At 37.5% G+C, this 24,883-nt stretch overlaps 2 protein-coding genes and 1 non-coding gene across 4 annotated transcripts in view; all 3 read left to right on the top strand.

Annotated features, from left to right (window-relative positions):
• Positions 1-3,989: 3,989 nt before the first annotated feature.
• LOC128518871 (uncharacterized) lies at positions 3,990-11,442 on the top strand. The gene is made up of 7 exons (XM_053492259.1): positions 3,990-4,244; positions 7,355-7,497; positions 7,752-7,911; positions 8,068-8,167; positions 8,368-8,452; positions 8,709-8,809; positions 9,868-11,442. Exons 1-6 carry the CDS (start codon positions 4,163-4,165, stop codon positions 8,778-8,780), a joined length of 642 nt encoding a protein of 213 aa, XP_053348234.1. The 5' UTR covers positions 3,990-4,162; the 3' UTR covers positions 8,781-8,809; positions 9,868-11,442.
• Positions 11,443-12,532: 1,090 nt separating this feature from the next.
• trnar-ucu (transfer RNA arginine (anticodon UCU)) lies at positions 12,533-12,606 on the top strand. The gene has a single exon. It is a non-coding gene; the product is annotated as a tRNA-Arg (tRNA).
• A 2,783-nt stretch (positions 12,607-15,389) lies between these two features.
• kirrel1a (kirre like nephrin family adhesion molecule 1a) overlaps positions 15,390-24,883 on the top strand; it is a 29,403-nt gene continuing 19,909 nt past the window's right edge. For both annotated transcript variants that reach the window (XM_053492803.1, XM_053492811.1), the window contains exon 1: positions 15,390-15,740. In XM_053492803.1, the coding sequence (XP_053348778.1) occupies positions 15,704-15,740 (37 nt within the window). In that variant the 5' untranslated portion in view covers positions 15,390-15,703. The remainder of the gene's footprint in view (positions 15,741-24,883) is intronic.

A 24,883-nucleotide genomic window follows, 5' to 3' on the forward strand; every position in this document is an offset into this window, starting at 1 on the left:
GAAATAATGAAGCGTATCTACCAAAAAAAAAAAGACGTCCAGTTGAGATGACTCAATTTCCAGATAACCTTACCAGGATGACTGTGTGGCATGGAAAAAAACTTGTAACTACGTTGCTACTTCCTTGTCTTTTATTGCAAAATATTTCGATATTATTTTCTTTTAAATCCGACATTTTGACAAAGAGACATTTTTAAAAATGTTTTAAAGAACCTCACTTTTTTCCTAGACATTACTGATATCAATATTTCCTCTTGTTAACGTAAATTTCTTAATTGTTTACCAAAATTTGTTTTTGTATTAATGTTTCAACAGAAACAAGGATATCATTACCCCATAGATTCCTGAACCATCCCCCTTTTTTAAGAATATGCTTTCAAAGGTTAACCACTCTTGCACAACAGAGTATGGGTGGTGGTATGCTTTATGTAAATGTTAAAAAGACTCGCTCCAAAATCTAGGAGCTTATGTGTGTGTGCTTGTATACCATTTACAGATAAACTTGTTAGTGTTTTTTTTTTCAGTTAGGATTCTTTTATATATGTCTGTATTAAACTGTCCATCCAGGAAAATAAAGTATTCTAAATTAACTCTCTCACTCACTTATCTTCTATACCGCTTTATTCTGTATTCAGAGTTGCATGGACCTGGAGCCTATCCCAGGAAGCTTAGGGCACAAGGCGGTGTACACCCTGGACAGGGTGCCAATCCATCACAGGGCACACACACACATACACACTCACACACCCAATTACACACTACGGGCAATTTGGGAACGTCAATCAAATACTTGTACACTGGAAAGCCTTTTTAAACGACTGTACATGTCTTTGGACTGTGGGAGGAAACCGGAGTACCTAGAGGTACTTTATTCTAAATTCAGTTATTTTTAAATATAAAATTAATTGATTGAAATGGGTGTACAGGCCGTTTAGAACCCCAATATGCTCAGAAATGACCATGTTGACATACTGTATGAGTTGATTATCTAAATAGTAAAATCTTACATGAGGATGAGAATATCTCAGTGTTAGCTGTCATGAGCCTAAAACTCAAACCTAATTCTTCATCCTACAGGAAATTCCATATTTGCACTTAATGATTCAGCTGTTTCACTTATCCTCTACTTTGGCCTGGAACACTAAGAAACTATAATGTGCAGATAATATGTGGCTCATCTAATTCAGAGTATGGGTCCATACTGTGGTTAAAGAAATGGATGTTATCCATTCTGAATAAAGCTATTATCAGTATATTCAGTCTCCAAAGTGGTTATTTCCTTCTCCTCCATATTCTCATGAACATCTCCTCTTGATATAAGTAGTCTACTCTCCTCAATGTAAGTTAATTTGTGATGCTACAAATCTGAATTAGTCATGTGTGTCTTCTGAAATCTAACCCTGAATGACCATGACTACAGTACGTCCTACTCCCAGCTATCCAATGTTCAGACATCATGGAGAGTATAAGTGAAATATTTTAGTAGAGAAACAAGAACAAGGACTGATTTGTTTGTTTTCTTTCGCATCTATAACAGGTAGCAGAGTGGCACAGCGAGTACTCTTCCTTATACAGTACCACAATATCTCCAGTTTAATTTGAGCTCTGGGTTCTCTGATATTAATCCATGCCACAATCCTTCCATAAGCATGCCACTAAGTATCGTTGGCAATGTTAAGTTGTCTGTATTTGTAAAAATATTTGAATGTGCCAGGATAAAGCAGGTAATGAAGATGAATTTTAAATCATAAATATTATGTAGCCAATGCATTCCTCAGGTTACCATGTGGAAGCAGTGCAATGTGAAAAATCATTCAGGTACAGGTCAAGAGTTTCAGGTAAAGTTCATATCAACTTTTGTGATTATTAAAAATATATTCAGAATTTTTGTTCAGATCAGATTTGCATGTCATTGCTATCTTCACATCTATCCGTCTTTGCTGGGTTAAAACTCATCATATTGGTGGGACCACTCATTAATTTCAGACAATGGGTGTGATTTTGCGGATATGTATCCCATCTTGGAGCACATACAAAAGTGACTTAGATCTGATCTGTAAAACATCAGGTTTGTGTGTTCAGACAGGCATAAAAAGGCAGATCTGTGTGACATGTGTAACAGGGTAAAAAAAATTGATTTCAGTCACTGTAGGGTGGTAATGAGAACGTAGCCTTTTATGTTGTAAATCAAAGTCAGTGAAGTTACCATATATGGTTCTTTGCCCATCAGGGGTAATGTTTTTCCAAAACATTTATAAATAAAAATATTTAAACTATACCCATAAGGATAAAGGCACATTTCTTTAAAAATAAAAAATGTGCAAAAATACAAAACATTCTAAATATTCTACAAAAATGTGTCTTTCATTGAGGTACTGAGATTGGCTCCAAATGTCGTTCTTTGCCCATTTTAGAGGTTAAAAACTCTACTTTTTAAAAAATTGCTCCAACATAAAGATTGAATACTTTTAAGAAGTGAGTTTTGCTTTTTTCCACATGAAGGATAGAGGGTTAGAATAGTAAATAAATAAATAAATAAATAAATGTCAAGTAAATAATTAAAATGTGTCATTAATTATATTGAAGTATTTTTTTCAAACTTCTGTTGTTGTAAATGTTTATTTATTTATTTAATAGTCACTGGACTGACATGCACCATGAAATAATTAAATTTGACAGAGTCACTATAATGCTCCCTCACTTATAATCTATATCGCTTCATCCTGTATACTGGGTCAAGAGAGGCCTGGAGCATATCCCAGTATATATATATATATATATATATATATATATATATATATATATATATATATAGGTCCTATTTCAGATTGACATACTAAGGTAGCATGACAATTTCTCTTTACTGAAACTAAGAAGCCCAAAGTCCATGAAGACACGGTTTGTGCAAAGGTTGCAGTTTAAACTCACTAATCTCCACAGTCATATTTCAAAATCTAGTGAAAACCATCCTAGAAGAAGGATTTTTTTTTATAACAACAAAGAGGAACTACACCTGAAAAAGGATGTTGAAAAGAACATATGGGTTTTAAGGTCAGCTGTCCACAAACCGTATTTCCAATTGCTTTCAAATAACAAATAAGGAAGTCAAGACACAGTGTGGGTAAGGTCCCTATAGTTTCACATCCTGCTATCATAGTATGTGAACTAGCCACAAGACTGTGTAACAGACAAACAAATATATCTATAGTGCCTTTTCTATAGTGCCTCTATGTCCGGGACAAAGCCCCGACCTCAACCCCACTGAACAACTTTGGAATAAATAGGTACCACCTCGTCTGACAACAATGATGGGTGAGCACATTTATTTCCACAATCATATTCTAAAATGTAGTGGAAAGCCTTCAGAGAAGAGTGAATGTTAGGAAGAGTGGAGTAAATTTAAACTGGTGTTTCCGAATTGCTCATTATGTGTGTGTCCTGTGATGGATTGGCACCCCATCCAGGGTGTAGCCCACCCTGTGCCCAAAGTCTCCTGGGATCGGCCCCCTGCGACCCTGTGGCAATCCATCTCAGGACACACGTACAGACACACACACACTAATTCATGTACAATGGAATGCAATTTAGCCAAATTTAATTACCTGGAGGAAACCCACCAAGCATGGGGAAAACAAACACACACAAACGAAGCAGGAATCAAACCAGGACCCTGGAAGTGCATGGCAACGGTTCTAACCTCTAAGCCACCGTGTGGACTGATGTTTTCCCCATGTCACTGGAGTCAACCCAAAGAAGAAAACATTAGACAGTTACGAGGGAAAAAAACGTTTACAGGAATTCCTGTAAACTTTATGGAAATCTCTCTCACACACACACACACACACACACACCAATCTAGTTGTAGTTGGCGAAATAGGTAATCTAACAGATTTCCTTCTTAAGAAACTGAAATGCAAACGAGAACAGTTCCTTCAGTGAGTAAGCGCCTTCACTCCTCCCACGCTCATGATGAGAGTTAGCCTGAATGCTTTCACTTTGAGCATGCGCTGGGCGCGCGACAGTCTCTTTTTCCACTGTGGACTCGTCCGAGTTTGGGTGCGGTTATAATACAAACACATTAAAAAAAAACATTTTGAAAATTTTTATTAAATAATTATAATTTTTAAGCGATTTTTAAGACAAATATTAATGAAGCGCGACAATGCTTTGCGGAAACTGGAATGTCGACTTAATGCACTGGATGTGTTTCTCCGTCATACTGGCAGGAGTTACCGCGGAACCAGGTAAAAACTCAACTCAGCGTCTTGTGTCGTAAGTTATTAGTTAAGTTCCTACACGGTGTTTGACACGTCAGGACAATGTCCTTACTTTTAAGAGTTTGACAGGAATGTAGAAGTATGGAGTCTTGTTTTGCGTTTTAACCAAAAACCAAATGTAACACCAGAAATGCTCAAGAAAAAAACGCTTTAACAGCACATAGTATCAATATGTCTGTACATAATTAATAATCATATTTATTAACTATTTTTTTAAAGCGTCGAAGTGCGACGAAGTGAACTTTTTGTCAGCGGTTGGAACTATGTTAATACATGTTTAAATCCTTTAAATACTCTGAAATATGTACAGAGAGCAAGTAATAAATAGCAGAATGCTTTTTAAAATAGTATTTAGTGAAGCGGTGAGGCAGAAGTACAGTAAACTGCAGCACCGGATGTAGTCCTATTCCTGAAATAACGCGTGACGTCAGTCATTTGCCTAGTAATACTTTTCTTAGGAAGTTCCGACTCAAATAATACATTCAGCGTCTGAGAGCATAGGAAAAAACATGGAAAAGTGGACCATTTATCATAAACCCCGGAAGGAATTCAGATACAAATATGGACATCTGATAAATTAAGTTAATAATTATTAAAAAATAAATAAATAAATTCTGGATAGATTCAAACTGACAGGTTGTTTTTAATAAGCTTTTTCAGTGTGATCAGTCCTAATGATAATGAACAGTCTCATCAGCATCGAACAAAAAAATTCACCCACCCAAAGTTAACTTTTTTTTTCTCTAAAGTTTTAGAAAATTGTTTAGAAAGTGGTCTCTAGGATGTCCAGTCTAAATGTAGCACAAATCTCTCAAAAAGTCCATGCTGGCTATGATAAAAAGGTATCAAGTTGCTATGTATGGACCTTAGCAGAAAAAAATCTTTAAGGTTGTTAATCCGGTCTCCAAATTCCCCAGATCTTAATCCATTCGATGTGCTGTACAAATAAGTTTGATACATGGAGACCCCACATTGCAACATTAGGCATTTAAAGGATATGCTGGTGCCAGATACCACAACATACCCCATGAAGTCTCGTGGAGTCATGTCTCAAGGGGTCAGAGCTGTTCTGTTGTCACAAGGGGAACCTAAAACCTAGTTGTTTTTAATATTATGGCTGGTTGGTGTATGATGTATGCTTTAATGGATTTATGAACATGATTTTAGGAACATTGAAACTTGGAGATGAACAGGGAGACTTGGAGATGTGAAACGTTACTTAGGCCTACAGTGTGTCCACAAATCCTCCATACATAGGGGAAATTAACAATATCACTTTCATCTTTGTAAGTGGAAGTTTGTTGCCCTCAACATCTCGAGTGTCTGCAACATGTTCATTTGTTTTAAGTTTGTTTGGCAATAGTGTTGTGCCAAAGTTTGGTAATAGTGTTGTAGGCCTGAACCCTGTGGTACAGTCAGAGGACTGGCCTGATCATACCACATTGATAGGTTTTCCATGCCTCTATAAAGGACAAATGTATTTCCCCTTAATTCTGCCTTTAGCACTTCATTGTACACCATGGCTAATAACTCCAGAATGTGTTAGAGCTACAGCAAGTCACGATTTTAAACCCGTAGTGAGCTATAGCAAAAAAAAAAAAAAAAAAATTGGGACCTTTTTTTCATTTTTTTTTTTTTTTTACTTTGACTGCTTCTACTGCATACTTCTGAATAATAATAATTTTTTATTATTTAAAAACATTTAGAATTTGTTGTGTTTAGTTTGGGGCGGCATGGTGGTGTACTGTAGTAGTTAGCACTGTTGCCTTACTCCTCCAGGGTCCGGGTTTGATTCCGGGACAGGCTAGATTCCCGTCTCTGTGTGCATGGAGTTCGCATGTTCTCCCCGTGTTTGGTGGGTTTCCTCCGGATACTCCGGTTTCTCCCCCCGGTCCAAAGACATGTCAGTTAGGTTAATTGGTGTTCCAAAATTACCCATAGTGTGTGAATGAGTGTGAGTATGTGTATGTCTGTGTGCCCTGCGATGGATTGGCACCCTGTCCAGGGTGTTCCCCGCCTCATACCCTAAGTCTCCTGTGATAGGCTCCAGGCTCCACGCAACCCTGAATACAGAATTAAGCAGTAATGATGATGAGTGAGAGTGAGAGGGTGAGTGTATAGTTTTTGGCCATGTGGCAAAATGGATAATGTTGCTGCCTTAATAGCAATAAAGTGATTGCCAGTTTGGTCTGGGTTCTTCAGTGTCCTTTTACTCTCCTAAAATAATGCATATAGGAGAATCCCCTATCATTAAGATGTGGTCAAAAACATAATGCCACAGCACCATCTAAGCAGTGAAAACAGTTTTAAACAATGAAGCATCGTAAAAAAATTGCCTGTTTAAAAGTGAATAGGAACTGATAATTTGGCAGAGGGTAAGCTGTGACTTGGTTACCATTGCATACCCAGCCTTATATTCCTTGGCATTTGGCAAGTACTGTGGGATTTGGGATTTATGCTTGTGTTGAAAGCTAGATAGGTTTGTAGCTCGCATTAGCAGTGAAGTAATTAATATTGAGACAAAGTGTTGTTTAAGATGATATAACCTTATCAGATGTGTTTACTTGCTGAAAGTGCTTCCATGACTGGTTTTGAATGTGGGTTTTTGGCAGGCTGCTGCTCTGCCCTCTTTTAAGTACAGCAGACTATGCTGACCTACTTTCACCCATGTTGGCGACCAACAGTTAGTTTAATTAATGGTTCTTAGTAGACCTGTGATGCAGAGTGATACATATAGTTAAACATGCGAGTGCTGTTATGCTCTATAATATGAGTGATAATATGGTATATTGTAAGTCAAAATTTTTACATTTTTGAAGAATCTCTATGTCCCTTTTCATTCAAACATTTTTTACACCTTATATTTTAAACTGACTTATCTGATAATAATGCCAAGGAGAAAATGGAGGAAATAATAAGGTGAAACAAATCCAACCTAGACATAACTAATGGAGCAAATATTCAGTGTAACACATGGATTAAAAAAAACTTATTTTGATGAAGGTGTGTTTAATAGTACGGTGTAAATGCTCTCTGTTTTTTTTTTTTTTTTAAACAAATTTTTTATCATTTTGCAGAGGAAAGATCACAACCACCACCTACACTTAAAATCATTGAAAAAGGAAGTTTTCTTAATTTTATTGCAAGCCCCCCTGGATTAAAAAATGACAGTGGACCACAGTGCTGGAGTTATAAGTTTCTGTACAGAAAATGCAATGAGGTAAGAATTTTCCTGTATGCATTCTTATATTATCTCATTGCGTTTTTAAATACATGCAGTATATATATATATGCATATAGTTTTATTCCTTTTTTTCTAATGAACATGAATTTAGGTAAACTTAATAATAACCAAATAATATGCCAGATTTTTCTATATAAAATATGAAGACAATTTGTAGTTAAAACAAATAATCTGTATTTTTTTTCTTTAAAATATTCAATAGCAGTTGTTTTCTGTTTATGATTAAATAGAACACAGAAACTATATATGTCACCGAATATAACAATTGGACAGCTGAGGTGGACTATGATGCTACCTGCAAGTACACTGTTCAGGTGCAGGCAAACTATCGTACAGATTACTGTGGGCACAAAGAAAATGACAGTGACATAAGTGATCCTACTTACTTTGGTAATGTGACACCCTTATTTATTTTTATATCCTTTTAGATACCACATCATTAAAATCTAACTTGTATTATAATTATTAAATATGATTGATGATATTATTATATTTATATTACTCTGTCTATGTACATTATCTACATAATAGTGCTGTTTTCTACAGGTAAGGATGATGATCCGGTTTTTCTCTTTAAAGTGGCTATAATTATCATCCCTTTGATAGCGTGTACCTGTCTTGTTACTTCTATAGTGCTGTTCAGGAGGTAATGATACTGTATTTTTTTTATATTTCATCTGTTTATTTCTTTTTATTAAATATTAACCTTATCCATTAAGAAATTTTATTTAAAAAGGTTTAAATAAATGGGTTTAAAAGGTTTAAGTTCCAACATACAGCTTGTGTTTGTTTGCAAGCCCATGGCTAGTATTAAAGCTCAAAATAAAAAAAAATCTCTCTCCACAGACACAAGGAAATGTTCTTCCCCAAAGTTCCCAATCCATCAGATTTCTTCAAGGACATGTTTGACAACAAAAATGAAATGACAAGGGTAATCTGCTTTAATTTCCTTGTGACAGATAATCATCATGGCAACAATGCATTGATTATGGTTTTCATAAACATTAAAGCTACCCAGTTTTTTAGTTGTCACAACATGAAATAGCTTCATTAAACACTCGATTTTATTGATTAGATTCCTACAAACATGTAAAGTAAACATGTATATATTTTATGAAGGTTTTGCATTATGGATGATGAGCTGATTTTTTTTTTAGAAAAAAATCTGTTTCCCTTCTTTTCCACAGGGCCTATATGAGCCTAATGAAGAGGTGGTGGAAAAGATCCATGTGGAGCCAAAGACTACAAACCTCCTTTAAATAGTCTAATCAACAAAACAACATAAAGGGTAATGCAAACAATTATGTTCTATTGGAATAAATTATTGAAAGACATTTAGTGAAGTTGTCAAATTGTCTTTGATTAGTGTAAGTAATAAAATAATTAAAAAAATAAGTATTAAGATATCAGTAGTAGAATTAAGCAATATCATATGAGAGGGAGTGCTGTTTTATTAAATCAGGCATGACCAGCATTACAACTGGCAATCACGAGTTAGTGTAATTAATGATTATTAGAACCAGAGGGGGGAACAATTCTATGGCATTGGCATCTAAAATGTTTACAAGTTTGACAAATACAATAACTTAAAGATAGCAAAGGACAAGCTATGGTTACATTAATGCTAATTACTGATAAGTTAATCACTGATGCTAGAGACTCTTTACAAATGGAAATTCTGAAGCTGATATTAATTCAGACATTTATTAGGGTCGTACTATTGTCATGTGAGCTAAGATTGGTTATTCATTGCTCACATTCTGGTTAACCAGATTACAGCTGTTTATCAGCTTTTAGTATCTCCGCTTGACTTCGCTTGAGTGGTCTTTTAGCTCTCCAGAAGTAACTGATTACCCTAATACCCTAAACAAAGAGGGGTGTCTGTGTGCACTATTTAGGATACAAATGAGAGTATAAACATTCAGAAAAGCACCTGCGGCTTCAACTCGACTTAACTGACCTAACTTAAATTATCTTAGTATGGTTAATTAAATCACGTACTGTGAAAATAGAATTTAACAGTTTCTATGGCAATCTAGTCTGAAAATTTTGAGGGGACACATGCCTCCTCAACTAAAGACAGAATGTGGTGTGTCTGATCAGAACACCTGTGAAGCATGATTGATGCATGTCGTTAAATATCCCAGTGATGATATACTCTATAACAGCATTCATAGAATGCTTCTTGTCCAATCAGATTTCTTGGTCGTGTCTAACTGTCATATAATAAATATTAGTAATACAGCATATACTAGAATTATATGATGAAAATAAAGTAGAAATAATTTAAGCCTATTGATTCATTTTAGTCACTGCAGCTTGTGTTCTGTTTGTGTTTGCACTTAGGATGCACATGTTCCAAATGAGGAGGAATGTTCCACCTGCTAAGCAACGTTGGAGTTCAATGCAGCCTTTTAAAAAAACACTGTTACACTAGCCCTAATTTAGGTGCAGATAATGCAAAATACTCTGTATACTGTGAGAATTCTTGAGATGTGCGCTTTAACTCTGCCAGGGTTCCTTGACATTGACAGGGTCATGGCAGAAGCTGCTTTTAAAGTATTTTTTTCTATTGATTTTGTGTTGTTTTTAAATATATTTTCTAAATTGCTGATCCACCGTTAGACTTGGAAAAGCTTCATAAACATATTTGTATTTGCTGCCTGCTTTATATTTCAAGCCAACAGAAGTTGGTAAGGGTGTGGCTAAATGCTTAATAGCTAGGTCACATTTTTCAACAGAGGAGTTAATAATGTATAATATACATGTTTAGCTTTTTTTTTTTTACATTTATTTTTTGTCGGCAATGTTGTATACATCTTTACATCTAGGACATGTGCAGAGAGAACCAAGTTGTGGGCATCAGGATCCTTTTATCTCCCTCAGGGCCAGAGTTTGGGAATGTCTTCTGAGGAAGGTCACTCTTGGGATGTCCACAATGCCAAATTCATATGTAAACACTTTTAAACAGTTTTAAACTCACTAGGTACACACTAGGTAAATATATAGTCAATCATTTCTTAAATTAGTGAAGGGGAGAGTAGACTGTGCTATAACAGTTTTGTGAACAACAAATCTGTCATTTACAAATATTCCAACAATACTATGAAAATTAATTGACACTAGCTGAACTGAGAGGATGATGAAGGAAGGAGGGGCTACCTAGACAATGTGGCTTGATAGATATTAAGTTTCACATGATTTAAAGCTGTAAAGTGTCTGCCGTAACTTTTTTCTCTGTCTATAACTTGCTTTGTATACTGTATTTCTTCTGGGATATAGATGATATTAATGATTTCAGATTAGTTTTCTTTTGTCCAATTAAGATTTTTTTCTGTCCCTCTCTTCACTTTTTGTTGCCTACAGCCTATGCTGTAATCAAATAGTTTTAACTTAAAGTACATGTATGCCGTCACCACCCAGATATCTCACGTCTAGTACTGTATGTACTTCATGTATGTATGTTTATAATGGCTAGACTACCACCTTGGATCATTTGGCCACTGACAGGACACCAAGCAATAAGAATGTGCTAGAGCTACACTATTTAAAAGAATTTGTTTAAACAAATATCCCTTCCTGACTTTTAATGACCAAGTAGATAACATTTTGGCTAATGGTAATCCGATTCCCAAGTAATTTCTAATAGATGTATCTGTCAGATTATTCACCAGGTCGCCTGGGCTACTCAGGTCTGTTTACAACCATTTCATAAACACATTTCTTTTTCTTTACATCTGTTTTTTTACTATTATTATTATTATTGTTGATAAATACATTGTAATGTAAAATGTTATAATATAATGTTAAAAATTTTATACATTATATGTACCTTTATATACACTTTGTTTAGCATTCCTTTGCACTTTAAAATATAGACTTATATCTCTGTTGCTGTGTTCAAGATATTTAAATAAAATATATTTTAATTTTTAAAAGACTTTCACTAGCACCAGCACAGTATCTTCACCATTATGACCATCATGAAGTACAATTTATGAGTGCACTTCTTTGACTGCTTTTTATCACCTATTGTAGGCCTATTTTTTGGGCTTGGCATCTCTATTGTAGAAGAAAGCTGTAAGCACTGTAGTACTACTACAGTGCCGTGGAATTTTTTTTTGCATATTTTTTTACATTTAAATGATTCAGATTTACAGACTGATAAATGTCGATTACTTTGTTTTTCATCTGTTTCTTTAGATCATGGCATGATGTAAGATCTTTTAGCATGCTTGATTTAGACATATTCTATTTCTAAGTGATACGATTCTGGCAGTAAGCAGGCCTGTCTGGGGCCTGTGTGTGTGCGGGTATGGGGGCAAGTGAATTTAACTCAGCTTTTTAAAAGAATGTGGCTAATCACAGTTTATTTATGATTTAGCAAGGGGTGAATTACTCTTTTACATAGGGGCTTGTTACTCTTTTATAGAGGTTGTGACATGTGATATATAGGAGCAAATACTTTTTCATGGCACTGTATAGGATTACAAACGGATGAGTTTATCTCGATGCTACACCCCATCTGGCCCCATCTTGCACAAAATAACACTTCCCAAAAATAAGTCTCACTTAGGTCACTTGCCCCTGTACAATCTTCGTCTCTGAGTCTGGTTCCTCCAAGGCTTTGTTGCTTCATGTAACCTCGAGAAGTTTTTCCTTGCCCTGTCACCTCTGCTCCTTCAAATTCGAAATCTGCATAACGGTTTCTATAAATGACTATGCAAATACACTTTAATAAAACAGTAGAAAGTCAAGGTTAGTTCTCCACCCCTGCATGGGACATTCCTGATACAGAAGAGTACATGAAGCGTGTTCAGGGTTAGAACATTCCACACATACTTGTCTGAATACCGCTTGAACAAAGAGCAGTGTGGTGCGTCTCTAGTGCCCTCTGCTGGCCACAGTAAGCTAACGCGCCTCCTGTACGGTCCTGATGCTGCAGGATGCTGATGGAAGAGACAGGGGTTGTGTGTATCTAAAGCGGGTCTGCTGCCGATTTACCGGCTTCGTCTCTGTGGCGCAATGGAATAGCGCGCTGGACTTCTAATCCAGAGGCTCCGGGTTCGAGTCCCGGCAGAGATGCAGTACCGCAATAGGAAGTGGTCAATTTTTTTAGTCGACATGAATAAATGGTGAGGGAACTGATCAGCATCATCTTGGAAGGTGGAGGCTGAATCTTACATGAACCAAATGAGAACAGCACGATCTGGGATGCAGGACGTGATAAACTCATCTGTGAATGAGGAAATGACTTGAGCTGCATCCATATCATATTTCTCAATATATTCTTTTATACATGGGTAATCATTATGTACAGGAACGAACGCAACCCCTCATTTCTTCATATTAAATTAAATTGAATTCCATCTAATGAAACTAAATGATGTAGATTAAACTTAAAGAAATGGGAGAAAATGTTTCCTTGAGCCAAATATGCTAATTTAAATGGGTTGCTCATGTAAAACCTCAGTAGCAATCTCATTTCCGCTCTTGTCTGTTCCAACCACTAATCACTCAGCTTCATCAGTACACCAATCACCAGCCTGATCACCTGTCATCATCTGCACCTGTTTCTTACTGGTGTTGTAAACTAGATTTTTTTAATGCTTATATGATTCATAGGTCACTATGTGGCTTAACAAACTAAACAATTCCTCTGAAACTGTTCAGGTACAGGGACTGAACTGAAAATAAGACAAAAAGAAAGAAAGTATTTATCAAGACGACATTTAAAAATACAAAATATTCATACAAGAAATCTTTGGATGCAAAATATGAACAAATGAGGGGTGACTCAAGACCTTTGCACAGTAATTTATATATAGGAGAAACGTGCATGTGGTATATATTTTGAGCCTTACTCCTTTTTATTTCATTCTAATAATGACAGCTTAAATCACCATCTACAGCTATAGGTGAAATGCTTTTCAAAGGTAGGAAAGATAAATATAATTTTGCCTCCAGTCTGTTTGCTTGGAAACAGACTGGAACATGTTCTCCACATGCTTTGGGGTCTTCACTCCAGTTTCTTACAGCTTCTAAATTGTTGTACTGTATGCTTGGGTGTACCATTCAAACTGTACCCTGCCTTGTGCTTAACTTCACTGGAATACTTCACTGGGACAAGCTCCAGGCCCTGTGTGGCTCTATAAAAGATAAGTCTAATATAATAATAATTATAATTGCAGGGTGGCTTAGTGGTTAGCACTGTCACCTTGCACCTACAGGGTTTGGGTTCGATTCTTGTTTTGGACCTGTGTGTATGGCGTTTGCATGTTCTCCCGTGCTTGGTGAGATTCCTCTGGCGCTCCAGTTTTCTTCCACAGTCCAGAGACCTGCAGATTAGGCTAATTGGCATTTCCTAATTGCCTGTTATGCCCATATACAGCACTGCCAATTTGTCACTGTTGGATCATTGAGCAAGGCCCTTAACCCTCAACTGCTTTAATGTATAATTAGATATAATGTAAGTTGCTCTGGTTAAGGGTGTCTGCCAAATGCTGTAAATGTAAATGTATTGTGCTAAGTAGCGTGTGAGTGTGTGTGTGTGTGCACTGAAATGAATTGGCACAGAAAGTATTTGTGCCCTAGTGTGGATAAAAGAATTTAAGTCTTCTTGGATAGACTCCAGGCCTCTTGTGACCCTGTATACAGTATAATGATACATATAACATACAATAAAGAGAGGTATAGACAATTATATAATAAGATACAGGATAAAAATACATAAAGATACACTAGATTAACATATCTTTACATGCATATGAACTTGAGTAGCATGCATATTTTAATCCATAGGGTTTAATATGATGTTGACCCACCTTCAACTATAAAAATTGGATGTCACTAAAGTTTATCTGCATGTAACGGCAGGCGAGCATATACTTTTGGCAATATAGTGTGTGTGTAGACAGTAGGTGAGTAATAATAATAATAAGAAGAAAAAGGAGTGGAGATTCACGTGTATATTTTGTATTTTACTCAGCTTTCAAATGAAAAGTATTTCTGTTTAAGATTCTGGAATATTAACTTACATCTAAGCATTTTCATTCTATAACTCTGATGTCTGGTGCACGTTTATCCACTAGAGGGCGTAGTGCAATTACTTATCAAGACTAACGGATCCAAATCATAAGAACATAACGCTCTTGTCTATTTTTTTTTTTTTTTTGCGCATGTCTTCTAGTATAGAATGAAGCCTTACTGCCAAGTTTGTGAGCTTAAGTTATTTAATATTATTAGTGTTAATGGTTGGTCTGGTCGACACCTGACTAATCCACAGCAGTGAATAGTCTAGGTCTTAAACAGCATCCATAAAAAAACAAGCTTAGTCCAGGATTGGGTCTGTTTGTTGCATTATTACAGCAGTGTAGTGTAGTGTAGTGTAGTGTAATATAGTGTAGTGTCGTATAGTATAGTGTAGTGTCATATAGTTTAGTGTAGTATAGTTTAGTATAGTACAGTATATGTAGTACAGTGTAGTATAGTACAGTGTAGTACAGTATAGTTTAGTATAGTACAGTATATGTAGTACAGTATAGTACAGTACAGTGTAGTATAGTACAGTGTAGTACAGTATAGTTTAGTATAGTACAGTGTAGTACAGTATAGTTTAGTATAGTACAGTATATGTAGTACAGTACAGTATAGTGTAGTATAGTATAGATGGATGGAAAGTAAGTAGCCTTTTTTATTAAAGGTCTGCGTGGAGAGCGGGACTGATAAAAAGGGAGGGAGAGAGAGAGATGGAGAGGGAGGACGGGGTAAAAGAAACGAAAAGACGAAAGAGGAGGGAAGGAGGGAGGGGGCACCGCTTCTGACGCCAGAGAGAGAGAGAGAGAGTGCGGGAGAGTGAGGGAGAAAGAGAGAGAGAGAGAGAGAGAGAGTGAGGGAGATGCGAGGAATGTGGCGCTAATGAGAAAACGGAGCGCTGCCGGAACGCAACGCAGGAGCAGCCTGGAGAAGAAAATAAAAGAAGAAAAAGGACAAGAATAGTTCGATTAGACGAGGAGAAAAGACAGAGAGATTTAAAAAAAAATCGAAGGGAAAAGTCTGAGTGCCGGCAAACACGCATGGAAAGGATTGTTATCCCGCGCTGTAGGCAGAGGCGTGCGGGGATTTTCTGACGCTCTCCATGCGGAGATCTGCGCTCGCGGCTTCGTCTCGGCTCGGCTGAACCATGCGGGCGCTGCTGCAGCTTCTCCTGAGTCACGCGGGTAAGAGGCTCAACTTCACCGCTCACTTCATCTCCTCATCTCTAGCCTACAAGTTCCTCCGATTCGGAGTACATCTTTGGTGCATGATGACCTTTAGTGTGCAGCGTGATGAGGTGCACAAGGATGCGCTTGCCTTTTTCTCTTTTTTTTTTTTCTTCTTCTTCTTCTTCTTTCCCTCAAATGATGCTTTCATCACCAGCATACTAATTGAGTGTGCGCGTGAATGTGTATGTGTGTGCGTGTCAGTCACGTGCGTGATGTCATTGCCCTGCAGTTGCCCTTCGTTTAGGCTACCTGCCACGTTGAGGGGGCAACAAAACACGCGGGCTTGTCCCAAATTCTAACTTTTAATCCTAAATACAGGATCAATTCCTTAATTAAACGTGAATGTAAACCCTACCTGTTCAAGCACAGCAGCTGCAACCGCATACTAGTGTCCTAAGCAGTATGCTGAAACAGTAGCTACTGTACATAAACCCCTGCTACTGACACACCTACAGCTGCGTACTATTCCAACATACTATTTAGTACAGTAGTATGGAGTACCTACCACTCAGCCCATTGGCTGAATCCCAAGCAACTCCCTTCGCCCTACATAACTCCACTACCTAGTATATACACGCCGCTTTCTATATCCTACATAGTGCACTATTGGTCCAGGGGAGATTTGGGTCTCCTCCAGGATCCAGTCTACTTTAGTGAAGATAAGAGAGAGAGAGAGAGAGCAGGTACAACAGGGCAGTCCATCATAGGTGAGGGGCGTGTTTTGGTTAGTCCCAGTAAGGTACTGCAGATGATGTAATCCTTTCTTCTAAGTAAAATCAGGTCAACCCCTTTTCAAAGCCCAGGATCAGGCTCACGCCAAACCAGTCGCTTAAGCTTTACCTGCTATTCATTTAGAAACGATTTCGTCTGTATCGGTTCCGGTAAAAGATATGCTCAAATCTACACATTCCATGATTCACTTTACATCAGTAGGAAAGTACAAAGGACAAAAACCTGCAACGACAGGGTATCCAAATACATACACTTCAATATGGAAGCTATAAAAGCTTTCACTTTTCATGGAAGGCTGTCCACATTGTTTTCTGTGGGAATCCGTGCCCATTCATTCTGTAGAGAGTTTATGAGGTTGAGGCTGGACGAGAAGGCCTGACTGGCAATCTCCAGTCCCAGTTCATTCCAAAGGTGCTCAGTGGGGTTGAGGTCAGAGCTCTGTGTCAGCCAGTCAAGTTTTTCCACACCAAACTTTTTAACCCATGTCTTTATAGTCCTTGCTTTGTGCATTGGAGCACAGTCATGTTGGAATAAAAAAAAGGCCTTGCCCAAACTGTTGCCACAGAGTTAATAAAAGGCATAGCATTGTCCAAGATGTCTTGGTATGCTGAAGCATTAAGATTGTCCTTTACTGGGGATAAGATACCTGATTGAAACACCTGAATTCAATAATAAACAGGTTTGGCCAAATATGTTTGTCCATATAGTGTACATGATTAAAAAGCTTGAAAAAAACTGTAAAGCAAAGCAACAGAACGGCAAGCTTTCATCATTACTTACGGCTGCTTATGGGTCATAAAGTACAACTATTATTTGTTCAGTTCTCTCTAGTAAGGACATCATCCTAATCATTGCAGTGTTGGATACAGGAATGGGGGAATCCCTGAATGGGCCCCCATCACAAGGCACAATGCAAACACACACACACACACACACACACACACACACATTCATAAACTTTGGCATAGCAAAGTCGGAGAGGAAACCTGTGTACACAGAGGAAAACCAGACAAATACAAGGAGGACATACAACAGTCTATGTGAATATTATTTCAGGATTGACCCACAATATAATAACATCCACATCAAAGTCCAGATAAGAGATAAAATTTTATCACGATTATTTATACTTTAATTCTTTTATTTATAAGCGCACCCATACATGCACACTAGCATTATGAAATAAGCATTTCTCAAAATTATAGACTTTATCTAAACCAGTAAACTTTCCCTTGAGTCCTGCATCTGTATTATTACAATAATTGTTCATAATTGCACTTGAAAGATATGACTAATGCCTGTCTCTACTTGAAAAGTTGCAAAATCAGTGCCAAAGTCACACTTACAGTACAAGCTGTTATAAATTGTCTTTTTATGTTTATCCATGTAATAATTTTACTTTCTATTCCTGGACTCTTTCTTCCTATTGTGCTGAATATTGCAGTCACAGTATAGTTAATGTTCACCTCTATGGCCACTACAAATTTCTATAATAATGGACTGTGTTGTGGTACTTAGACATATAATGCATGTCTTACAGAGAATTTCAAAAAGGGAATATGTTATTTGTTCGTAGAACTTACTTTTCGTTTTATTTCATATTGCATAATCATACACAGCTGCAAAGAAAAATAAGTCACACTCCTCCTAGTCCATTAAAAGTATTTATTGCGCACTATATCATCAGTCCATCCCACTTTTCCCGGGTTAAACCTTGGCCAGGTCTTTGCCCTTCATGGTGGCCAGATCAGTTCTAAACTTGTCTGTCTCACAAATTCTGGCGATAAATATGGAAGTATTGAATGACTAACTTGTCTAATTTCGTCCTTTCTCTTTTTAACTAAACATTCAACAAAGATTTCCAACTATATCAGTGACATTTACTATTCTATAACTCCATTTAGGTTAGATTAGGGCAAGGCAGTGTTTCATTATATCTGTTTCCAGCATGGAGATGGTGTTGCAGATGTCCTCGTAAAGTTCGTAGTTTAGTGATTTGCAATAAATTCTCATTGATGCACTGACATTAGCGCTGAGAGGGTGTGCCCATGCACGCGTGTTTGTCTGTATATAAAGGTACAGCTCTAAGAAAAGGGGGCCCTGGGGACAGGTGGGTTAGTTCGAGGGGTCGAATCGACAAAGATGATTTTTTTTTTCGGGGGTAGCTGGGGGATGGGAATGAAAAGAGAGAATGTGGGAGCATGGGAGGCAGAGGAGGGGAGTGGTTTAGGCCATAGGAGGAGAAAGGCATTATTACTCATGCCTGACTGCTTTCACATGGGGGATGGTTTTGCCCCCTTTTTCTGTGTCTCTCTTTTGCAATGAATGTCAGGGGGAGAAAAGTTCAAAGGGTAGGCCTGAGTAAGAATCTTTGAACCCCTTCCCCCTTTTTTCAGACGTGTTCTTTTTCAGCCATGGAAATCGGTTTGAACTTTTTGGACACGCCAAGCCCACTTCATACAAACCGCTGTTCCTTCATTCAGCCCGCCATCAGCCTTTGTCTATCTCGTTCTTTCTCCTCCATTAGTTTTTTTCCTTTTGTTTCTGTTGCCTCTTCTATTATTTTTCATTTTCCAGAAAGAGTTGGGAAAGTCCTGTTCTGGCGCTCTGTCTGCTTTTCATTCTTGCTCTCTTTCTCACTTGCTCATTTTTTTCCTTCTTGGTCTTTCCATCCCCCAGTTCGTTTTTTCCCCCTTCCTTGTCTCTAATAAGTTCCAGATGTGTTTCTTGCATTCCTTTAGTCAGAGCCGAGGGGGAGGGGTCACTGAAGAGGAGACAGAGAGGAGAGGAGCATGGAGGGCGAGGGGTAAGAGTGAGTGGAAGAGAGAGATGCATTAAAAGAGATCAGCACTTAATGAAGAGACGTTGCAGAGAGTCTCCTCGTCGTGTGTGTGTGTATGCATGTGTGCACACACCTATCTGAGTGGATGTGTATCTGTTAGATTGTAGGGGTCTTTTTTGTGGGACTTCTCTCCTACTGGTAGCCCCCCTGCCCCCACCGCAAAGGAATGTGGCTGATGATGGTGATGTCATTTCTCATTCTCTGAACTTTTTTCGGGTCGGGGAGGGCCGCTAGACCAAAATGTCCAATCAGTTAGCCTGCAGGGACAGAAAAAAAAAGTTGTGCAGCCCCGGAGCCAGCTAGCCAGGCAACAATAAAGGCATTGTAAGTGCATGTCCAATGAGGTCGCCGCAAGCCAAAATATCATGCAGTTAGATGCCTGACCAATCAACCGCTAATGGAACACTGCGATTTTTATACAGCTTGTACTGAGATTACGATCTCAGTCGCATATAGTAGAAATGCCTGGGAGACACTAAGTTGTCTGGCTCAATGAGACATTAATGACTTTCAGCTTTGTTACTCATAGTCAAGCAACTTAGTCATTAGAGTTACTCATGTATTGATGTGGAGGTGAATTCCACAAATGTGTGTAAGAATTTGTATTTATTTTTTAATTCACATTATTTTCTTATAAGTTCACATTGTATGTAAAAGTTTTGTTGCACGAATACATTCATACTGTATACACGTGTGCACACACATACTCATAGGCAACCTTGGAGCACGTGCTGTTTAGTGCTCTGAGCGGATGTCTGTAAGTTATTATCTAATACTTTATGTCTCGGTCCATTTGGAGTGGACGTTTAGATTTCTCGTGCTGACCCTTGAGGTTGCCATGGGCACGCCATGTGTTTATTGTGTCAAGGTTTCTGCAGTGGCCATGGCAACAACAGCCTCTGCAGTAGTTCATGCGAATAAGCGACATTAAAATCGACGAGGAGAGCGAGAGAAGCGGAGACGAACACGGTAACGGCGAGGAGCAAGAAGAAGAAAAAAAAAAAAAACGGGGGACGGGGGAAATTGCCCAGAAATCGTTTTCATTCCCTCCCGTTTCAAATAGATCTGTTTCTATAGCAACGGCCGGGCTGTGTGGATAGGGGGACAAAGAATGAGGAGCAAGGGATGAGAGAAAGAAGGAGAGAGAGAGAAAGAGAGAGTGGATGGAGAAGAGATTATGTGAGGGTAATACAAGGAGGGAAGGGAGGATGAGAACATGGGGTTGAAATGAAATCGTACATAGGAATGGGCGTTTTTTTTTTCCCCCTTTCTCTCTGGGATGCAAGGGTGTATAAAGGGATGGAAGGAGTGAGAGAGAAAGTCATAGAGGAAAGCGCTGGCCAAAGCTGCTGACAAAAGGATAAACACACACACACACACACACACACACACACACACACAAGCACGTATATATAAGTGTAAAAACAGAGTGGTGAGTTTTTCGAGTCCTTTTCTCCGAAGGTTGTACTTTTCTGATGTCTTGACGGAAAAATGAATGAGCGGAGAGAGGTGACCTAGGATGTCAGACTATGGGAAATGCAAAGCTGAAAAATAGGAAAATAAGATAAAAACAGGGTATGCTAATAAATATATATTATGAGGTTTTTTATTCGTTTCTTTTTAACAAAAATACAAAAATTAAAGACAGCACTACACTTCTCCCCTCATCCCCATGGGCGGAAAAACTTTTCGTACTTTTTCACCTACGTCAGCTGTTGCTATGGTGACGGGACACTGCGAACAGTGCGAGAACTCACCATTGGCTGGTGAGAAGCAAGAGAGAAAGGGGTAAATGATAGAGGGGATAATTAGGAACGGGATTGTCAAAATGGGTCTACGGTGTTAATCACGCTCAGTCGTTAATGATGAGGTCTCAAAGCATGATGGGAAAAAACGTTTGAACATAACACATGAACTGTGTAGTATGACACACGTTCTAGTCAGCCTACGGAGTCTAGGCATGATCGTAAAGTAGTAGAATTTGTTCTCCCTGTAACATGTAGCATCTTGAACAGAGCAGGTGATGTGTTTGTTGACCAGACACTCCTTTGTTGTCTGAGAGTGAATAGTGTAAGTCACACACAGCTGTCTAGTCCTAAGCACTGGCCAGAAAGGGCATTTGAGGAATTAGCACACGTCTTCATTAGTCAGTGTAACAACAGGGCTGCAGCAGTCATTTGCATTCATTTATTTTAGAGCCATCAGCAAAGTCCATTTCATTAGCTGTTCACATTGTCGTCTATTGTCAAGACTAGAGACGGATCATGTGTTAGAGTTAACGCAGATATTCCTACGCTTCCGCTACACATGCGTGTCATCTCAACCGCTTACCCCCAGATGAAATCACATTTTCTCTGATTAGTTTTATTTTAAAACATTAAACAAGGAACCATGATCTTTTCTCGTGATAGGCGGCTCCGAGTCAATTTTTTTCCTCCTCCCCTGGTAGGGGCTATTTTTGGATGACATCATCGCTTTTGCTCTTTGTGCCATTCCGATGCATATTCATAAAGCAGCACATTAATGGAAAAGAGGTCTGAAGAACTGTACTCGACTGTACCTCAAAAGCACTTTTAGAAAGCAAAATGAGGTCTTTGAGAAACACTACAAATCCCCAGATACGTTCTCAGGACGTTACAGGCACAACCCATTCTAAATCCTACATTAGATTTGTAAAAACCTTTCCTTTTTAAATGTTATCTTTGTCTTACATGATTTTTCGATGTCTGTTTTCGTCGTGGCAGAAGATTAGATTACTACTGTTTGAACTGAAAAATGTCTATATGTTTTTTTTTTTCCTAAAGTACTTTTCTGATTAAAACATCATTAAGGCTGTCTGGGATTTTACCTGTAGCTCGCCAAGGTTGCTCTTTGTGCACAACAGTGTACTACAGAGAATATTACTGTTGCTTGTACGTAATAGAAATTATGATTCCACTTAATTTTTTATTAGCTGTTTTGCCGTGTGCAGCGCAATAAAGTAACTTAATTTCATTTTATTTCGAAGGCACCGATGTGTTAATGAGGTGTTGCAGAATTACAGAGATGCGCTCAGGACTTCACACTAGTGTAATTCTGCTGCTCTTATGAAAGATTTATAGCTATTAAACAAATATTTGTTCCAGTGAATTGTGAGATTTTTTTTTGATTTTTTTTTTTTGCTGTACAACAGATTTCGGTTTAATAAATCAGTATATTTTGCAAGTTTGCTTATTTAGCAAAAAGAAACAAAGCAAAGATGATAGGTGAGAATAAGAGTAGATATTGGCATTGTCTGTCTTCGTTACGCTAATATTCCATCAGGATTAAAGCTGCTTATTACTAATTTATTCAGCGACTTGAACTACAATACATACTTACATGTTTCCCTAATAAAATTTTGACTTATAAACACTTTGAAATAAATCTAAACCTACAAATGAAGGAACATCAGGCTGCAGTTCAGGGAGAATATTTCTGCTAACTAACAAAAAAGCATGTACTTTTTTTTTTTAAGAATTCCCAAGGGATAGTTATAGGAAGCCAGAAAATTTTTTCAAACCCAGGATTTGTAAATCTATGAAATGTTGCAAGGTCTGGAAAATTCTAAGGCTGTTGTGATCTTTGCCATATACCACTAGTTATCGGCCAAAACATAACGGTGCTTAAAAGTGTCTCATCTAGGTGAAATAGTGAATTTCCATTTTTCACAATACTTAATTTTTCAAAATACTTCTTCCAATCCATGCTTAGTTTTTTGTAAATATGCATACACATTTATATTTTTATTAGAAAAAAAGAAACACATTTGCTAAATACAATTTCATGCCCTTTTACAGTATGTAGTGTCTGTAACTTTTTTAATTTAAATCTCTTAATGATCTTAACTGTCATTCACATAAAAGTTGGGCAATTTAGATTTCACATGAGAAGACATAAATCTGAATAAGTGTATTATTCTCAAATGCTAAATTGTTAAGAAATGAATTTGAATTTGACATGGTTACGGACACTACAGATTATTTGCTTTTTCAAGCTTTTAACAAAAAAATTATTTAAGCAACAATTTTTACAGGTCATATGCTTCTGGAATTTTACCCCAAATTTGTTATAATATTCATAAAGAAATATAAGTAATTAGCATTTTAAATTATTGTAGTTTGTAGTGAGACATTATAACTCTGAAAAATGTGGCATATAAAATCACCTGTCCAAATTTTTAGGGAAACAAGATTGGTCACTTCCATGTTGAATAAACTTCATAAGTAGCTTCTTTGGCACACATTTCCTGTATTATATGTATAACAAAAAAAAAAATCACCACCAATTTTGGCTATATACGAATTGTCACTTAATTTTTTTTTATATTTAGAAGCTGGTAAATGTTTGATGACCCCAGTTTATGATTTGAGGTCAGGTGAATTATTTAATTTGAACTGAACATATCTAACGATTAATAGCAGCAAAGTAAAGTCCGGCGAGGCTGATTACTGATAGTCAGACGTGAACATTTTCCCCTGGATTGATTTTCCGATACAGCAGTTAGAGATGCTCTCGCTTTATTGAAGGACCACAGGACTGTTATAAACTGCTCCTATTTATTGTTTTACTATTGACACTAATGTTTGATCGTAATAAACTTGAGTGTCCTGGAATTTCATAAGCAGTCATGAAGAAGGAAAGGCAACATCGCTGAGATCGGTTCAGAGTTCAGAGAAATCATTGGCAAGTAACGTGAGACGTGCTTAATGTTAATGCGTGACTTTTCAATTTCTCCTCCCTGACTTAGATTGAATTAGGTAGACATATTCCTGAGGCGAACTGACACGTGGGGGAGAACGAGAGCGAAGAAATCCAACACCAAGGATAATGTGCATGTCCTGTCGAAATGTATTAGATCACATCATATTAATTGTAGCAAACCATTAATTAAAAGGTAATCGCATGCAAAAAAAAAACATTTAGTGATCAGAGATTAAAAATAATCTAATATTTTGCTTTATTAATAAAAAACATAATACATGTTATTTGTGCCTCTAACATGGCATGAAGGCAACATTTCAGGTCACTGAGTAAATGTGGTCTTTTACGCTCATGTGGTTCTGTTAGCATTGATGATTTATTTATTTTTTTTGGGGGGTAGAGGAACAACACTGCTGAAACAGCACTCCATCGAAAGATGCATACTTATTTTCCTATCCTATCCTTCATGTTGAACCAAGACCTCATCCACATTTAAAGATATTTTTAAATAGTGGAGAAAATCCATTTTCATCGTTTTTTCTTCTGGATAGGAAACATGTATGTTTTTGAAAAACACCACAGCATCAGCCTTTGCATGCCCATTGTGGTTTTGCATGTGTTATGCATGTGCTAAGGGGCTGTTTGCCATGGCTACTGACCAGCTTGTTACTTCGTGGTGTGTACTGTAGTTTCTTGTACATTAATATGTTTCAATTTAATTTCACTTTGTTTTGTGATTATTCATCATGTACAGTATACGCACCAAAATATCCACTGCATCGACAGAATGAACCGTACAACA

This window comes from Clarias gariepinus, chromosome 1 (assembly GCF_024256425.1).
Source record: "Clarias gariepinus isolate MV-2021 ecotype Netherlands chromosome 1, CGAR_prim_01v2, whole genome shotgun sequence".
NCBI lineage: Eukaryota > Metazoa > Chordata > Actinopteri > Siluriformes > Clariidae > Clarias > Clarias gariepinus.